The sequence below is a fragment of the Pieris brassicae genome, chromosome 2 (genome assembly GCF_905147105.1).
Source record: "Pieris brassicae chromosome 2, ilPieBrab1.1, whole genome shotgun sequence".
Lineage (NCBI taxonomy): Eukaryota > Metazoa > Arthropoda > Insecta > Lepidoptera > Pieridae > Pieris > Pieris brassicae.
The window spans coordinates 19,261,384-19,280,697 of NC_059666.1; the positions used below are offsets into that span (position 1 = coordinate 19,261,384).

The following is a 19,314-nucleotide window of genomic DNA, read 5'->3' on the forward strand; positions in this document are numbered from 1 at the left end:
TTTATTTTCTAACTTACTATTCCTTAATCTAAACTTAAATTCTATTTCCAACTAAATATAATTGAACTAAATCTCTACAAATATTGAAATGATTTTTAATTTTATAATGTAAAAAATCTTGTACATATTTACTGAAGCCCGCACATCTTAATACTTGTAATATTACAAAATTTAATATACATAAATTCCCCTAACCGGTGGAGAATATGCAGACTATTATACAAATAATTTTGCTTCTTCGGACCTCATTTTTTTATAAATAAATTCAATAATCTGTAACATTTAAATAATAAAAAATTTAAACGTCGTACATAAATTATACTGACTTATATTACAATAATCAATCTGAGTGTAAAGGTTAGGCAAGGCCGAGTTTGCGTCTTTTCCTGAACTTCTTGACGTAGGCCTCCACAAGGGATTGAATCTTGGCCGGGTTGATCTCGCCCGTCTTGTTGTGACATATCTGAAACGACAAACCACATTTCATTTATTAAAGAAAAACATGTAAAATTTTTTTTTTTTAGATTACTGTCATAGGCGTATAAACGTATCAGATATTTATTGTCTTCACTCTGCGATAGACAAATCTACATGCTTAGTGCCATCAGAATATGTGAACATTATTAGCTACAGATTACAACACATATTTACACACAAACATATATAACTAACTACTAGCTGACCCGGCAAACGTCGTCTTGCCATGTATATTATTTATATAGGAAACATTTTTAAAGTTCAATAAAAATTTCTACTATAATTAAAAATAGGGGTTGATCGTAGAGGGGTTGTATGTATTTTTGTATGTTGTATCATAAAAAAATAGAAATTAAAAATTTTGTCTAAAAAATAAAAAAAATCATTTAGGGGGATGAAAAATAGATGTTGGCCGATTCTCATAGATACCGGAAAAGCACAAAAAATTTCATCAAAATCGGTCAAGCTGTTTCGGAGGAGTATGGCAAACTGTGACACGAGAATTTTATATATATAGATATAACGACACTGAAGGGAATGGTGTTATAGAGAGTTGTCGTTAAATGGAGAGAAGAAAATCGTATAAATAATCCACGTCCCCTACTTATTAGTCATGGTGTACACGTGCAAGCAATCCCAATTTGTAAAAAAAACTCTCAAAAAGAATTTCTTAGAAAGTTCATATGCATGACGCCGACAGTCGAGTTTATTGCGGTCTAGAATAATAAAGCGACAAAAGAACGTACACAGCTGCGCAGTCTACTAATTTTAACAACTTAAAAGGAAGAATATGGAAGACAAGCTAAAGCAGGCAAAGCCAATTCATTGATTTCAATGCTTTAGGGAGTTCGTCGTTAAATCGAGGGACATTAAATGGACTTTAAACTATATATGTATATTGCATATTATGATGTATATTAAATAATCATTGAATATCTTATTAATATCTTGTGTGAATTCGGCATTTTTTTCACGACAATACTTATTCCATAAAGAGAAAGTAGCCTATTGTGGCGTGCATATAGAACTATACTATATACTGGAAACATATATATATGCCGTATGGAATACTGAATTTAAAAGAAAAATAACTTAGTTATAACGTTTTTCATAATGTATAACGATCCTAAGGTACATTACCTTGGGTACGGCGCGCCTCAGTATGTGCTTGTATTCGTCCTTGGTGACGTGCTTTTTGTTGTAGTGCGGCTTCAGGACCAGCTTTACTTCTTCTACAACGCGCTCTTGACGATTCAGCTTCTTCAGGAACTGCAAATTATATATATATGCTTATCGTTAAAGGGACTGCAAGAAATGTTTTTAAACATCTATTTTGTAAAATTAAAGTTTCTATTAGTATAGTTTAGGAAGTAAGTATATTTTGTTTATATATTAACTACTTATTGTATAAGGGTACGGTTGTAGGGCTTAGGGATATAGACATACAGTACATATACTAACAGATACGCCTAACACTTACGTCGGTATAAATTAAAATACAGATTTAGTCCATTGACTGGAAAGCTCAAGACTTATAATTTGAAATGGTTTTACATAATTTGTGTAAACTCGGTTTCTGCTTACCTTGCTCTTGACTTGCATTTCGACCGCAGAACTCGGCAGTTCATCCAAGATCTTCAAGTTCTCATCGTCTATCTTGACGCCCACCTGCGTCTTTCCTGAAATAAGACAGAAAGGTGTTGATATACTATCGGACATACTGACGAGGCATCTGACGAGATTGATACGTTTACCTTTCTTTTTGTTGAGTTTGACCGGCACCTTGGCAGCGTTCTTGCCGCGACGGCCGCGAAGGATCGCCTCGAACGAATCCCTCGGCTCGAACAGGTCGCCGAAATCTGACGAACCGGGCGAATATGGTGAGGCGCCCCCTTCGGACGGGGGTCGCACAGCTTGCATCGGCTTCACCGGGTTGGACTTGATCGGCGAAGGCTTGCCCGGGAACAGCTTAGCGGGCGCACGCGTCGGCGACGGCAGCACGATTCGCGGCTGCAGCTGGGGTATCGCAGCTCCGGCCCCTGCCGGCTCGTTCGCCTCGCCCGGTGGAGGCTCCGGCGACGTGTCCCGCGTAGATTGTAGCAACGCAAGCACCTTCTCGGCTGGCGAGAGCGGCCTCCGGTCTAGCACCTCGTCCGCCGACATATTAGTTCGCTGCGCCGCTTCCAGCGTCATCAGAGTCCGTGGCGGCGTTGGCTCACCGTCTGCGGACGCGCACGATCTCGCCGAGCCGGGTGACCCAGAGGCAGATCGGGTCGGCTCGAAAGGGTCGTACGCGTCAGGGGAGTGCGGATCCAGCTCAGGCGAAGCCGCCGGCGGCTGTTCCGATGTCGGCGGCGCCGTCGACGGACCTACGGCGGCGACCGGTGGCATAGTCGGCTCGGCTCCGCTCGGCTCGGGCGGGGTCTTGGGTCCGGCTCCGACGAAGGGCTGCTCGCTCGGAGGCTGCGTGGCCTCCGGAGCCGGCGCACGCTCCTCGGCGGCGTCTCGCTCTCCAGGCTCGCTGTCGCTGAGTACTATGACGTTTTTGGGCGAGGGCGTCAGTTCGCGAAACGGTGAGCGTTCAAGGTCGATGATGGCGACCGGCTTGATGGCCTCCGTATCGATGGGCGCGGCGTTGCGGCGCCGGTGTCTTCGATCCCGTTTGTTCTCTCGACGTCGTCGTCGCTCATTGTCTTCGCCCCTCTCTTGGTCTTTAAAACTGACGCTGACTAAAATGTTATCTCCTGAAGTGAAGACTTCCTTGGAAGGGCCGGGCGGGTCCCTGACACGACGTCGCGGGCGATCGATGTCGCGCCGTCTTCGCCGGGTCACGTCCTCGGATGGCGCTCGAAGTTGCGGCTCGGGGGGCGTACGGGGTGACAGCAGTTGGGAATCGATGGACGGTGAAGGTATCTGACGAATCGGAGACGGCTCAGGCGATCTACTACTTCTCGCTTTTCTGTGCGGTGATTTTTGCGGTGATTTGATAGGTCGGCGGGAAGGAGAACGATCCGACCGAATACGCTTCTTCTTTTTGTTAGCGCGTCGCGGACTCGGAGATGGCGAACGTTTCCGGCGCGGACGCGAGCCGGAGCGACGTCGTCTCTTCCTAGGAAGAGAACGACGACGCGGAGAGATACGCGGAGTGAGTGACCGCGGGGATGGCGAACGCCGGAGCCCTCTGCGCGTCGGAGAAGAACGCCCGAGGCGCCCTGCGGAGCGCCGACGAGGTGATTCCCGAAGACCCACAGGAGATATCGATCGGCGAATAGGAGAACGACGCGGTCGTGACGGGGTTCGACGATTCCTAATGGGGGACGTGTGTCCTCGTGAAATGGATCGCCGGCCACGCGATAAAGAGCGGCGACGCGGACGCGTTAGAGGCTCAAGCGACACGGAACGTGTGGGTGAACGCGCACGGGGCGAAACGTCACGGCCGAACGGATCTTTCACTTTCCTGCGCTTTTCACTGACGAGAGTGCGCACATCGTAACGCTCGAGATCTTTACGCTTTTCTTTTCGCTTCTTCTTAGACTCGGGCGGCTCGCTCGACGATCGTCGATCTTTCTTTTTCTTATCATCCTTATCTCTCTCTCTATAATTTCTTTCTTTGCCACTTTTACTCAGTTTCTTGAAAGCTACCTCTGCCTTCTTTTTACTCTTACTTTTGTCTTTTCCTTCTTTTTTAGAATCTTTTTTCTTTTTCTTTTTATCATCTCGACCGTCACTCTTTTTCTTCTCACTTTTCTTCTTCTCTATCAGATCTGGTTGTGATGGTTCGACTGGTTTAACTTCAATCGGAGAGGGTACCGACTGCTCCTCTGATTTCGGCCGCTCATTTTCTGAAAACATTTCATTTTCTTCCTCTTCAGATATCATTTCAGTGTCTAGTCCTTCTAAAGCTTTATCTTTATCTGTCTCGAAGGAGGCATCTTTAAGTTTGTTTTCATCCAAACAAGGCGTATAACTTCGCTCATCTTCAGTCTCGCTGATAGATTCTGTCATTTTTTCTAGGTTCTCGTCATCTTCTTTGTCTTGGATCTCGTCATCAAGTTTAGAGTAAGTACAAAGATCATTTTGACATATGTCTCCTATTGTTTCTTTGTCGGTATTATCCTGTTTCTCTTTATCGTCTTTAATTTCACAATATAATGCTTTTTCATCAACTTTTTTGATATTCTCCTTTGATTCTGTAGTGCTGACTTCTGACAAGTTTTTCGTAAAAGATAATTTTTCTTTCATTAAAACATCATTTTCTAGCCCAAGTGACTTTTCAGTAATATTTTCATTTGAGATTTTGTCATGTTTTTCGCTTAGTTGCGTGCCGGTATCTAACTTTTCTTCTGTAATATTGTCTGGTTTGTCGTTTGTACATTGACTTCCATCTTCTTCATCGTATAAAGATACCCTCTTAATTAGTGAAGGCGTGTTTAGTTTGATTTTAATAGGATTTCGAGTACTGGTGGTTATTGGACATCTTTTAGAGACCTTTTCCTTGTACTCTTCTTCAGTTTTACTTTTTATGCTATTGGATTCAGAACTAGCAGCAGGAGTTTTGGAGACAGGAACCGAAATAATGTTTGTTGTATGATGCTCTTGTGTCTCAACGGGGTTCTCATTATCCAACTTTATGGTTGACTCTACCTCAGGTATCGGAACATCATCATCTTCTTGAACGAGATCTTCCATACTATTGTGCTGAGGTTTCTTTTGCTCTATTTCATCAGCTACACCACAACTATTAGCTATATGCACACTGGTCGCAGAGTATATAGAAAAGTTCGGGCAATCTCCATCCGAGTCCTCATCACTCTTTTCATTGCTATGGGTGACAGAAGGCGAAGCAATTAAGTTTCTATGTTGTTGTAGTACTTGTCTCACAGCATTGTCTAGAATGTTGGGGGGCACGTTTATTTTACTTGTGTCGATCTCAGCTATGATATCTTCAACATATGGCGAAGGTTTAGCCGGCGGCGATAAGGCAGCTACCGGGCCGGAAATTGGCGCTGCCACGATAGCCTCGGCTGGCGAAGGTTGTGGTGAGTACTTTTGATCCTCACCACCACTGTCGTCATCATTTGTGGGTTCAGTTGGGTCATACTTTTCAGTATCAATGACAAGACCTGGATCACTTTTCTCGTCTTCAGATTTTTCCAAATCAGCGGATTTGGAAAAATTTGACTGTGGCTGTGCATGAGGCCGACACGGTTGGTAAGCTGCTGGTCTATGGTGCATCGGTTGGGGCTTTTGTTGTGAGTTCGTAGCAGATTCCAATCTCGAGTAGGATGGAACCGATGATGGCGTAAATGGAACTTGCCCCATTCTCATATCGAGGGGATTCTCGAAGCCGCCAAACGAATGCCTGGCCGTCGCGGGGGGCACATCTTGGCGAGCCATCGGCGGAGGGTTGCCATACGGTTGCCACGATGGTCCCGTACTAAATCTGCCTTGATTTTGATCGTGTCTATAGTTGTCGGAAAAGTGTTGTGGTCTATTTGGATCGTTCTGGAGGTTTCTTCTCTGCCTGTCAAAATAGGTTTCATCGTTTGGAGGAAACTGATGAGGGCGCCGAGAAAAGTTTTCAAAAAAATCTGGTTCTGAATTGCGACGCATATTATTGTTCCTATAGTTATCCGAATAGACGCTTCCAGGCGGCTGCCTATAGCTGTCGTAAGCGGGACGGCCGCAGTGACCACCTCCTCGAGGCTGATCTCGGGGAGGTCTGTATCCGCCTCCCCAACCGCCGCCACTACCCCGCGACTGTCCTGGGTACGACGGAACCTTCTTTCCGTAATCGTCATATTTTGACAAATCAATTTTATCATCCTTCTTCTGTTTTTGCTGCAAATTGGGTGTTACACTCTTTGACTTTTGCAATTTTATGTTTACATTACCATCAACAGATACTGAAACAATGGATTTTTTAGAAAGAAATATTGTCTGGCTCTCTAAAATACTAGAAAGTATATCTGGGGCTGATGATGCATGTTGTGGAGATGGAACTGTAATCATTTTTCTTCTTGCCTGAAATCAAAGTAAAAATTGTATGATCTCATTCAAACAGTCAACAAGCTAATGTTTTGATGAATTTTTAAAATTCAAATATGTATTCAAATTATACTTTAATAAATTGACTATAATATATGATTCACCTGTCTATACGCATTAAGAATCGTGGGTGTAGGCCGCGTGGCGACCATTGTAGAAGCACCCTCAGAGATGGCGACCTCATCGTCGGAGTACAAGTCCAGTTGGGGATCCGTGCCGAAGAGGTCGAGGGTGGGAAGAGCGTCGCGAAGTCGAGGGTGGGGCAGATTGTGCACTTCCGCCGTCCTCCGCTGCGACTGTAGTCGAGCGCGCACGCTGCGCTGCACGTGACTACGACGGCCCACAGTACGTGGCCGACGCTTACTTTGACTCTATAAATTTAACATATTCTTTGAATATACTTGAACAACAAGCAATATTTTAGGAGGAGACAAGGTCAAGAAAATTATACCTTTTTCTTTCTTACTGTAAACCTCTTGGCGATGGGGTTATTCCCATTCTCTTCTATTTCATATTCAATAATGACTTTCCTTGTTCTTCTATTTGTTCTCTTTCTTCTTTGTCTAATAGGTCTTGTCCTAGGTCTATAAGATCCTCTTGTGCCTGAAGAGGTGCTTGGTCTATCTTCAATACTGTTACCATCATGTTCATCACTTGCAGGATTTCTATTTCGACTAGATTGCCTGCCTGATCTACGAGTAGTCCTAGGAGCTCTTAGATGAGATGGTCTTGGCCCTGTTGGCATACCAAGATCGGATGCTTCATCCAAAAGGTCACTTACTTCTTCTATATCAATAAAGTCCATTACATCAAAAATGTCACAATTTGGACAAAACCATTGTTCAGTAGCTGGAACCTGCAAAATTTTAATAAGTATTTTGAACACCTTACATGACTCAATTGTATGGTATAATATGCCACAAGACAAATAACTGTGACATATTTTATAGAATGAAAAGCAAGCAAGGAATTACCTCAGTAAGGGGTGGTGTAAGGCATTGCATATGATAGCCAAGATCACAACCATCACACAATAACATTGTGTCTTCATTGTCAGATCTTGCACATATCTGAAATTACAAATCACCACAAATTAATAGAAACAAATACTGTATATATCATTTAAGTTTAGAATGTAAAAATATTTCCAAAATGGATATTAATAACCTCACAATATAGATGCTGAATATTAACACCTCACTATAAGTGCTTTTCAATAAGTAATATAGTAAATATTACTTACTTCACAAACAGTGGCCATAAGTATATCAAAAGAGGGGCGACGCTCCATAACTTTGACTGGCTCAGTCCGGAGCACACTTCCTCCAATGCAGCGTCTAACAACTATTGATTCAAATGTTATTCTATCCACTGGACATGAATTTACATTCCTAGACCACTCAGTAATACAATCTAAACAAAATATATGTTCACAATTTATTGGGGTACCAATATTTTGATCGGTAAATCGTAGCAAACAGATTGAACATTTCTCAGAGTTTCCCTCTGAACTATCAGATGCAAAACCAGATGTTTGTTTCGATGTAGATGCCATTGCTATATTATCGCAGACCCCAGCGCCTACTGATGAGTCACTGTCGAGCTCTGAATCTCTCAACTTTGGTACGCTGCGATGTCTTCTCGCGGAACATACTACAGAGCTGCCACTACTGTCACTTGTTCCGTCGTCACTTATAATCTAAAAAGATTAACGAACAGTTAATTTTGTTTCTAATTGTTTTTTTATACATAGTTAAAAATTATAGTTACCCTGAGCTTTTTTTTACGTGTTTTGAGAAAGGCAAGGGTATCTTCACTGTCCGACCCGGAACTAGAAGAGACTATCATAACTCTCTTTATCTTTCTCTTGGATCGTGGTGGCGACTCATCACCGCCGTCTTCGTTCATTTTGGAACAGTAAATAGGACAAGATAAGTTCAATAAGCACGACACGAATCGAATTGCAAAGGTGTATACGTCCTTAGCAGAAATATTTGATAACGTATTAATATACTATAATGTGAATGCATTCAGGTTATTCAATTTATTAAAACTATAAATTGATATAATATGTTTATATACTTTTAAATGAATCATATAAGATATCAAAACTATTCTCAATCGTAATATTTTGACAGCAAGCCGCTTTTATGACCAGTCGGCCATTTTTTGATTGCCATTTGACTAACTACTAACTATAGATTATGTTACGGTATCCTATAAAATCCATTGTCCACAGCTTAAAAAAATGTTGCCGTGATGACTCGAACATTGGAACTTTAATACACTTATACGTTTTTTCTTTAATTACGTTACAATAGCTTCTGGGCTAGTATCGTAATCTAATAATATTTATTATCGATAAAATTAAATACGCAGTACTTACTAGAATCTATGGGGACAAACTGTCGTAAAATTTGATCTTGGAGCTTAGACAAGGTGCCTTAACAGAAGTGTATATGTAGAAAGTTGAAAACTAAATTTGTATTTAAATGAAAGCTCGTGTCGACAGTCGGCAGCCTTAAAGGCGTGAATAGTGATAAAATAAGCACGCCATAGCAATGCTACGAAAAGACAAATTAATGCTCACGCTTTTCGGTAGTCAATGATTAGTTATTATATTTACTTATTTTTTATTTATGCAACGCAACATGTTAAGGAAGTTTAAGGAAGAAGTTTTTTTTAACTTTACTACCTGTATGTTTAATATAAATCTATCCATTCCTAGCTATTAGTAGGTACAATTCATTCATATATGCATTAGATGTAGAATATTGATGTTGAGCACCAGATGATGTTGATTTTGAAGCACCAATGTCAAATCAAAAATTAATTAAGGGTCATAATTTTAGACCAGATTATGTTTCTATTTTATGATGTGTATTAATTCCTTTTTTATTTCATTTAGTACTCGCTGTTTTACAATTCTCACTTTTCAAAGTATAAATAGGTTTTAAATAATCAACTTTTATAAATGACTATATTATTTGATGATATTAACTCAAAATCTGCATTAGAATGGACATTGAAAATGTTTCACCACAAACACCAAACCCAAAGCATTAAACAAATAAATCTTTTCTTAACTCTAAAGCGGTATCTAAATATAAACTATATTTAAACTTCAAAATTAAAATTAAAATATTATGCTATTACCTTGCCACTAAAATCAAAAATTGTTCCGACCTTGCTCGCATTCTTATGTCCATTTTGCAGCTTACAATTGTAAATTTTAAATAATATTATGAAATTTTAACCTTTATTAGGTTTATAAAATGACATTAGAAATATATTTAATCCAGAGACAGTATAACAGAGAAAGGTTCTACGAACACCAGCTTGGAACTATGCTGTTGATTTTGTGGTAGAGTAGTAACATGTCCCTTGGCTGCGAACGAAGAGTTTTCGACGATACAAATACGCAAAAACGGTAGTATATGTTGAAAACGTATCGGCAGTAATATGGGTAGACCCCAGGATTTTGAGACATTTTTAAAATGATGCTAATGTCATTCCGATACAAATTGTTTTCGCGTTAGTGACCAAGTGATTTTATCTCAATCCCAAGCTATTCGAATAACGAAGATTGTTCTCTTTTCATAGACTCTATTAATTAAAGTATAATTACATAGCGATATGAACTAAATTCAATTCAATTCTTGTTTATGGCTTTTATTTGTGCCGACTGGGATGAACTAAATCATAGAAATGTTATATAAAGTGAAAATGGACATCTAGCCATTTGAGTCTAAACGTTAAATAAGTTATTTAACGTTGTAAACGTAACGAACACGTCAATTGCTTCAAATGTTTATGACCCTTGTCATTTTCTTGGCTATAAAATGAATGCACGTATCGTGACTACATTGCATACACCCTCAACATTCATTTAAAATTAATATAATTAAACATCTGCTAGCTGCAGAATCGAGCAGTGGGGATCGTGTGCTATTACAAATATCTCGACATATTCAATGGTCCTTGGTTTATCTCCTCTGTATCTGTGGCAGTTTTACATAGAAGCTAGTATATTAAAATCTATGGATTGGTATTCTGTGGTAAGATCAGGCTGTTATTAATTTTGTATTCGAAAATCGAATTATTAAAATAATTCAAGAGGCAAATAAACTTATTATATTCCGTAGTCCGCAGAGAATGACAGCTGAAAACGAAAGAGAAATATACCACAAATTAGAAGCAATGAAAGAAATCAGGTAACCATGTTATACATACAATACTACTACTTTTTACACCTGTGGACTCAATCAATACCCTTTACACTGAATGTAAAAAAATTATGTCCTAAACAGTAAAAATTGAATATAACAAACTAAATGTATCACACTGGCTGTTATATTGTGCTTTAGTTGAATTTATGCATACATTTAATAGAAACAAGACGATCACGCTGGAACGGCTAAAACGAAGTATTTTAAATGAAGTCCGTAGTGGAGACCAAGAAGGAAGATGCCTGGCTCAGTACAAGCGTGAGATGGAGATGCTACAACAGGAGAAGATGAGTCACGTTGAGGAGCTACGTCAGATACATGCCGATATAAACGCCGTTAGTTTTGATTTCATAGCTTTAGTTATAGGTGTTTTAAACATTATCAAAATTGTTAAAAAATTAACCACCTATTGTAGTCTTATCCTATTAAATATGTTGTTAGGGAAGTTCCCATTACTAATAACACAATTAAAGCTACATTTTATCAGTAGTAATATTTCACTAAATTTTCCTTAAAAAAATTATTACATTAAGAAGAGTTTACTGTAAGAATGGGAGCAGTATTGTTAATCTTTGTCATGAGTTATTTTAAGCACCAGGTGGCCATTTGATCTAGTGTTTGTTATTGCAATGGTTTGTATCTATAGCTAGTGATTGTCTATAACAGTAACAGCTGCTAACATTACATTTGTTTGTATTTCCTGTCCGAAATATATTTCTATATCTTGTTGTATAATTTATGTATTAGCTTGATTTTTTATAGTTTTATAGTCTTTATAGTAATCCTAAATTGCTACGTTAATAGATGGAGACAGTAATAAAGCAGACCGAGGAGAGCATGTCTCGTAAGCTCAGTACGGCGTCAAGGTTGCACGAGGATTACCGTCCATTGAAGGCTGAGGTCGACCTACTGCGGCGTCAGTGTCTGGGCCTCGACCGCCTCCCTGACTTACACGAGGAAGAAGGCAGTCCTATAACTCCTGAGTCAGTACCTACCTTGATATTACATACATAACTTATATGTTTATTTAATAATTGTAAATAGGTACAATGCAAAATCAGACTCCTTATTGGGTTGAAGTTACTGGAGTTTGACAACCAGCATGTTTTTCATTATAATATAGCGATAGTTTGCTGTATCAAATGCAAAAAAAAAGTCTCTTTCGCCATGCTTTACAGTGTTTACACCATATTTCGGAAAAAAATTGTTATCAAGGAAGACTTTGAATGAAAATTATATTGCAGTCGTTTCCCTGCGGGTCCCGTTCGTGCGCCTCCGTTTGTCGCGCCAGCACCGCGCAAGCCGCCGCCTCCGCCGCCCGCCTTTAGGTCTGCTCTCCAACAAGATTTCCTTACAGTCTCTCTCAGGTTTGACTTATCTATTTTGTTGCATTTCCTTCCTTCTCTTCCACTCCTCTCACTGCCCAAATCACGCTGAATCACGCTTCTTATATTTTTAATTATAAAATAAATTTATACAATAATCTATATTTCCCAGTTAATCGATTTTCTCTTAGTTCTTGTGTTTTATGTACGACTAATAATTTATCATTTTGTTATGTGTATATGTCTGCAGGCAACAACCGCCTCCGATGAAGTCGTGTCTGTCATGCCATCAGCAAATTCACCGTAATGCCCCTATTTGTCCACTCTGCAAAGCCAAAAGTCGCTCGCGCAATCCCAAGAAGCCGAAGAAGAAATAGTCTCTTTATACCAGCCCTCTGCCAAATATTTAGTAATCACGATCACCATGACTGCCCTTTGCTAATGTTTGTTATTACTCATCTATGGTAATATAATTTCACTGAGAGTAATGTAATAATGTAAAGAAAAGTAAATCATTTCTCTATACTTACCCCAACTGTAGATATTTCACGCAGATATTTAAGTGTGCACAAAGTATTGTTGTTTTATTATTTGATTAAGATTGCATTTTAAGATATTAATCGTGTTTGTGTATATTATAAAATAATTTTGAAAATTAGTCAATAAGTGGTACTTATTATTACTTAGGATTTGTTAGTAAGTAAACCTGTCAATCTATTTGATTAACCGTTTAAATACAAATTCTTGACGCCTAGAGTATTTTTTCTGTCACTTTAAAGTATTTGCGAGATAGTACGAAGATTTCATTAAATTTATCTTAGCGTCATATATTTATACTTTTTATTTTAGGGTTTGTTTTTAATTTATAGTGAGTGAAGTGTCATTAAATTCTAGTCTGTATGTTAAAAATATGATGAAAGTGGAATGCCGAAATGTCAAAGGGTCTCCAATGTAAATACCTAAATGTGAATAATTTATAATAAATTAAATCTCGATATATGAGTGGACTAGCTTTTAACCGCCTTGACCCCTTGCAAAATTTATATAAGCGTTTAAATGGTAGAAAATATTAGAATTGTGTAGTGTGTAGTGGCTTCAGCGTGCGACTCTCATCCCTGAGGTCGTAGGTTCGATCCCCGGCTGTGCACCAATGGATTTTCTATGTGCGCATTTAACATTAGCTCGAACAGTGAAGGAAAACATCGTGAGGAAACCGGCTTGCCTTAGACCCAAAAAGTCGACGGCATGCGTCAAGCACAGAAGGCTGATCACCTACTTGCCTATTCGATTTAAAAATGATCATGAAACAGATACAGAAATCTGAGGCCAAGACCTAAAAAGGTTGTAGCGCTATTGATTTATTTTGTATGTACATATACCTACAGCAGTGTGCGTGAAATCACGTGAGGCGGTACACGTGTTGGGTCATGATAACAGTCAGACGTAGTTAAATGAAATGCGCATTTACTGTTTTATATGTACACAATACCAAATAATAATTGAAAGGTTATAATAATATTTGTTTCTGTATGAACAAATCTACAATTATTTTAGAGATATCTTATTTAAGAAAAACACTTTTTGAACGGATTGAAGCTATGTATTATTATTAAAAACTTATAATTATTGACATATATATAATTATACGTTTTTAATAATAATACATAGCTTCAATCCGTTCATAAAGTGTTTTTCTTAATGTGTAAAAGCTATGTTAACAAAAGACGTTATCTTATTTCTTAATGTATATCGTACTTTTTCGAAGAGAGTAAGCCCTGGGACTCGTAAGTGTAAGCATTATAGATAAATACTAAAATAATTATCAGAACAGATTTAACCTACGTCATGGCATATAAGGCTCATTGCGTATAACCCAGAAGTCTTGGTTTCGATAAAGGCACAAAAGACAGTCCCACTCACCAATTACTAACGGTGATTGAAATAGGTAACGGGTCTTCAAAAACAATAAACCTTGCCTGAGTCATTATGGTTATCAGTAGTTAACTAGGAATAGAATTGAAACGAAAACAAGTATCAAAACTTTTTTTTATTAAGACTTAAATTATCATAAGTGTTGAGAGCTAAACAGTTATTTTCTTACATTCTAATATACCACCCATACACATCTTGTAACCTAATAATTATAGAGAATCTCATTTTTTTATCTTAAAATTTACAATTATCTTACAAACTAATATAGAATGTAATTATCACACGGTAATGAAAAGCATTTTTTGCAACTTCATACAAATACAATGCTCCTGGATTCGAGTAGATTTCGTATAATACTATTCACTTCTTGAATTCAGAAGTCATTGAATCTAGAAGTGCTTAACTGCATACAATTAAACAAGAGGGTATGAGGCGGCGGAAGCGATGCCGCAGTGGTTGTTACGGTTTCGCGCCATTTTGATGTAGCCGAGGTCTCCCCAGGTGCGCCCCCAAGAGTTCTTCACAAGCCAATAGTCGCCACCTTGCTCGTCTGTGCCGTATCCCACAACGAGCACCTATTCGCAAATAAACTATGAGAAAAATATCTTAAATAGATAAGAAATACGAAATGGCTCGGGCTATACTTAATTTGATTTCTTTGTTGTGTTTTAAATCATACTGATCATGGTTTGTGATTTTTATTTACCTATGACATATGGCAAGGGTCAATGTTGTTTAAACACTTCCTTATCGTCTGTTACGATTATTTAGACAGAAATATGTTGGCTATAAAAATATTATTGTCCATAAAGAAGTCTACTATTATGATACATATAATTAATAAATAAATTTATAATTAATAACTTTGTTTACATAAGGTAATATTTCATCATCGCGTAACGCGGAAAATATAGTGCTTATTGCATTGCTTTAATAATCATTATGAACCTAGGATATTATTTGAAAACTGAAATTATAGATTTCAAAGTTTTTTCTGTAAAAACTTTAATACAGATAAAGGTCCACCTTTTGATGTTCCTTTTAAAATATTTAAAAAAATAATTTAACGCATTTGAACGCGACTGAATAAATTATAAAGACTTATTGCTAATGAGCTAACGATAACTTGTTGTTTAAATTATATTTAATAAAATTATTACCCCATGGTCAAGGTTATCAGGGGAGCAGTTCTCGTCATAGTAGACACCGTCGGCGTACATCTGGAAAGATTCCTGTGAGGCATCGATGGCCACGGACACGGGTCCTATGGTGGCCACAGCCGCCTTCAGCTTTTCTTCATCCCCGGCTGGCACGTCAACAAAGCCTACATCATCAGCGCCAGAGTTCTTGGGGTTGTAGCGGCACTTGTCATCCACACCTTCGTAGGGGTAAGTCCGCTCGGTGTCTATGCCACCGTTATCCTTGATATACTTAAACGCGTTGTCCATGAGTCCTCCGTTACAACCATTATTGCCGTATGACGCTGAACAGTCGATCAAGTTCTGCTCGGATAAAGATACCAAATATCCGCTCTGCCGGAAGTGTTGTGCTTCTAGCGCGCCAGTCTGTGGACATCAGAGGTTCCGAAAATGTATTTTCTTGCTGATTAATTATTAGATAGAGCTTAAGAATGTTATTACCATATTACAAAAGCGAAAATGATTTTAAATTTTTATAGAGGAAAAAGTGAAATAGTAACCAATTTATACATACATATTATAATTAATACATAGATATTATTAACATATACCTATTTACTCCGTATAATCGCAAGCATATACTAAAATAAAATGCCTTGATGTTTTAATAAAATATACTTTTTTGAATTAAGAAACCTACTATTTATCTATAAAGATTCCGGTTTATTAATACAGAAAAGTATTCCTTGTTTAGATTCTGTTTTAGTTTATTGAATCTTTAATCAAAATAATTCACACCGCGAAATGTCGGGTACATTGTGTATGGGACAGAACAAGGCTATACCTATTTAGTTCCCCGAACTATTATAATTTAATATCTAATATTAATGTCTAAACGAAAAAAAATTAACAATCTACTGTTAATAATAAGTTACGTTATGTGTTAATATTCTGTATAAAATTAGTCCGAATGGTTTGTTGTTATACAAACCGGAAACCGATATTTGAGAACGAGTTTCCTTGTAAGAGTTTTATCTGTTTCAATAATAATGGTTCTTTGTGCACGTTCTAGTTTTTAAACGTTGACCTACTTGATAATAAAAACTCGTGTGGATGACATAGAAACCTAAACCAGTATTATAAATCCACAAGTCGGAACTTATAACTGCGTAATTTCCATTACCATCGCCATATATATATATATATAAGAAAGTTAGTGGGGCTTCTTAGGTTTTGTTAGCAGTTCATAACAAGATTTCATTTTTTGCCGAGTCCGTCGAACAACTTTTTGTTATTAGAAAATCTACAATGATGTAATGGTGGTATCAACTATTTTTAGATTATTATCGTTTATATCGGAAACTAAAAATATGAAGATTTATCTTCTCGTTTCTAGTTTTCAATAGATTACAAATTATTATAGAAGATTTGTATAAGAAAAAAGGGTATATATTTAATAGCAATACGACGATATATAAAGTTCTGTTATTATCTCAATTATAAAGATAGTTCATCATATGACCGTGTTAACAAATGTGTAAGTACATAATTAATAAGATTATAATGATTGGTATGATGTGTCGATTTCGAGGAAGCATGACTAACCGGTTATTACACTCATTGTTTCTATAATTCAAATTATTTTATTTTACATCTGGTCATATGTTTAGATAGAATCTAGGCTAAGCGGAATTGAACTTTATCACATGAATCATGTTATTGTCAATATTATTATTCACAATAATAATAATAAAGCTGTTCTTTGTTAGGTCAATGATTTTGCGTCGGGTTGAATACGCCTGAGATATGGCTTCGTCGCCTGATGCAATATTTTTAATTGTTTGGCCAACACGCAACGCCCGACTTAACAATATTAAAGTATTAAAACAAGCAAGTTCGCCACGTTGGTTATTTCATACAGCAAGTCGATTCAACGTGACTACATCGGGATTATTACATACATTAACTTCTTGATTGACCTCCACCTAGTTACGACAATCACCAAGCTGTGATTATATTTTAATATAATCTTAATATTTTTATCATTAGCAATATTTTAAACAGTATTGAATTAATAAAATTATGTTTATAAATATCGATTAGTCACGTAAGATTTTATTACGCGATTTTTGACCAAGCGTGTAATCGTGAGTGCGGATGTGATTTGTAGATACTTACGGTACTGAAAGACCAGCAAGAACCGCACTTGCCCTGGTCTTTGATGTCTGTAACAGCTCCCTTCTGACGCCAGTCCACCTGTTCCGGCAGCTGAACGTTAGCCGGTGAAACAAAGCGCGCCCCGCGAATATCACGCCCCTTTCCGTAAAGGCCCTTGTTGTGTCTGTAAATACTATAATACTTGAACTACCAACATACATTTTTCATTATTGCCAGAGTCAGTACTCATTTTAACAAGGGAACCAGCCAGCCCTTGGCCAAAGTATAAAAGCAACATAGGTGTAATCAAATTATGCAAAACATATTTTGAACAACAATCTATTTATGATTGCAACCAAATATTGACCTAAAATGCTTATCTGTAGACCACAAATAAAATTAAAGAGTAGGTAGAAGAGTAAACAAACATTTGTTATCTTCATTGCTTTAGGAGGAAAATGTTGGTTACATCATTTACACCTCAAATTCCTTTGTTTTTAGGTATTTACATAAATTAATTAACAACCTGAATTGTACTTTTTTAAAGTTTGAAACTCAAATCTGTCTTTGCATATTACTTTAAATGAAAATTAAATAGTAAGTGGATGGACAGTAAGTAACAATATGGTGTTTTGTTTTTAATTGATGCAGTTTCATAAATAATAATAAATTTAAAATAAAATATTAAGTATTGCTTAAATTTAAGGGTTTCTTTAGTATTATAATGAACATTACTTTATCTTAACTGCAAATTTATTGAAGGTTGAGAGATAAAAATGTTTTGCCCTTTATGTGACACCTTTTTTATTATTATTGATAAGCTCAGATTAAGTGCTTTTAATATCAATAACATTTCATGTGACCAACTTATTTTGTTTATTTGTAATTTCTTTATTTTAAAGCTGAGCAAATAAAGTAATTATGTATAAATGAAATGTAGGAAATAATAAATAAGAAGACTTACTTGAGTGTTTTGTTGTAGCCATTCATGGTTTGGACAAACTCATGGTGCAGCATATCAGAGTATTTATTGGGCTTGAGGCGGTAGGTTACCTGACCACGTTCAAAGCGTGCATTGTGTTTAGCTACTTTGTGTTTGTTCTCAGCAAAGATCTTCATCCGGAACTTGTCTTCAACTTCACTATCATACTCCTTCTTATGCTCTAGCTGTTTTAACATAAATTTTAAACTTGCATCTACTTTACATACTGTGTATTTTAAGGAAAATTAGAAAGAATGACATACCTTGAAGGCATTCCACTCCTCACGCACAAGGTCAAAGAAGCTAACAGAGCTTACAGCTACCACAACAGCTAGCAGCACGCAGGCTACGCCTTTCATGTTTGTATATTTCTCTAGTACCTAATAAAATAATTGAATAAAAAATTTATTAATTTCCTATCCTGTCCTTTCCCCAAAAATTGTTAATATTTATATTTTTTAATTATATATACAAATTCCAGAAATAAGAGATTAAATAATCATTAGTTGCAATTTTCCTTTGTTATGTATGTCCATTGAAGATGCTAAACAAAGTTCCTTATATATCGGATCAAGAAATTTGCAATGTTATTTCTCAACTAAAATAAAAGGAAATAACCATCCCAGTTGCACTTTTTAGAAAATACATTAAGTTTTAACTGAATAGGTATTGGCAATTTAAAAATACTTATTTAGCGTTGTAAAGTACCTAACTTAACAGTAAAAAATACGTACACCACAAGAAAGAAGCGGGCCGGTAGGACGATGTGTTTGCTCAAATAATTCTTCTTTTCCTCCCTTTTAAATTGGATGATTAAGCAATAAAAATCAAGAGCTGACGTGCTTTAAACTAGGTTTTATAAGTTGTATTGTTTGTTTTTTTCAGTGTTTCCCCTTAAATATAATGTACAGTATCACAGATAAAATAAACTTATATCAAGTATGGTATCCCTATTTAAGAAAATATCTGCAGGAGGTACTCTATGGTTCAATGATGTATGGTAAAGAATGAAACTATAATTTAAC

The 19,314-nt window shown here is 37.2% G+C and overlaps 3 protein-coding genes across 5 annotated transcripts; 1 reads left to right on the plus strand and 2 right to left on the minus strand.

Moving 5' to 3' along the window:
* On the minus strand, positions 1-8,688 carry LOC123706566 (PHD and RING finger domain-containing protein 1). Its single transcript, XM_045655843.1, has 9 exons — positions 8,296-8,688; positions 7,769-8,224; positions 7,500-7,595; positions 6,977-7,381; positions 6,630-6,896; positions 2,232-6,501; positions 2,062-2,156; positions 1,618-1,746; positions 1-463 (listed from the first exon to the last, which is right to left on the minus strand). Exons 1-9 carry the CDS (start codon positions 8,431-8,433, stop codon positions 359-361), a joined length of 5,961 nt encoding a protein of 1,986 aa, XP_045511799.1. The 5' UTR covers positions 8,434-8,688; the 3' UTR covers positions 1-358.
* Positions 8,689-10,578: 1,890 nt separating this feature from the next.
* LOC123706568 (zinc finger C4H2 domain-containing protein) lies at positions 10,579-13,084 on the plus strand. 2 transcript variants are annotated; one of them, XM_045655845.1, is made up of 5 exons: positions 10,579-10,739; positions 10,918-11,089; positions 11,559-11,737; positions 11,999-12,082; positions 12,330-13,084. In XM_045655845.1, the coding sequence occupies exons 1-5, from the start codon at positions 10,681-10,683 to the stop codon at positions 12,454-12,456; spliced, it is 621 nt and encodes a 206-aa protein (XP_045511801.1). In that variant the 5' UTR covers positions 10,579-10,680; the 3' UTR covers positions 12,457-13,084. The 2 variants fall into 2 exon arrangements, with proteins under 2 accessions (XP_045511801.1, XP_045511800.1); XM_045655844.1 differs by having other exon boundaries at positions 10,580-10,739; positions 11,999-12,121.
* A 1,027-nt stretch (positions 13,085-14,111) lies between these two features.
* On the minus strand, positions 14,112-19,178 carry LOC123720857 (cathepsin L). 2 transcript variants are annotated; one of them, XM_045677670.1, is made up of 6 exons: positions 19,024-19,178; positions 18,553-18,669; positions 18,272-18,474; positions 17,329-17,500; positions 15,172-15,576; positions 14,112-14,586 (listed from the first exon to the last, which is right to left on the minus strand). In XM_045677670.1, exons 2-6 carry the CDS (start codon positions 18,646-18,648, stop codon positions 14,425-14,427), a joined length of 1,038 nt encoding a protein of 345 aa, XP_045533626.1. In that variant the 5' UTR covers positions 18,649-18,669; positions 19,024-19,178; the 3' UTR covers positions 14,112-14,424. The 2 variants fall into 2 exon arrangements, with proteins under 2 accessions (XP_045533626.1, XP_045533627.1); XM_045677671.1 differs by having other exon boundaries at positions 17,329-17,491; positions 19,024-19,177.
* Between the last annotated feature and the right edge of the window lie 136 nt (positions 19,179-19,314).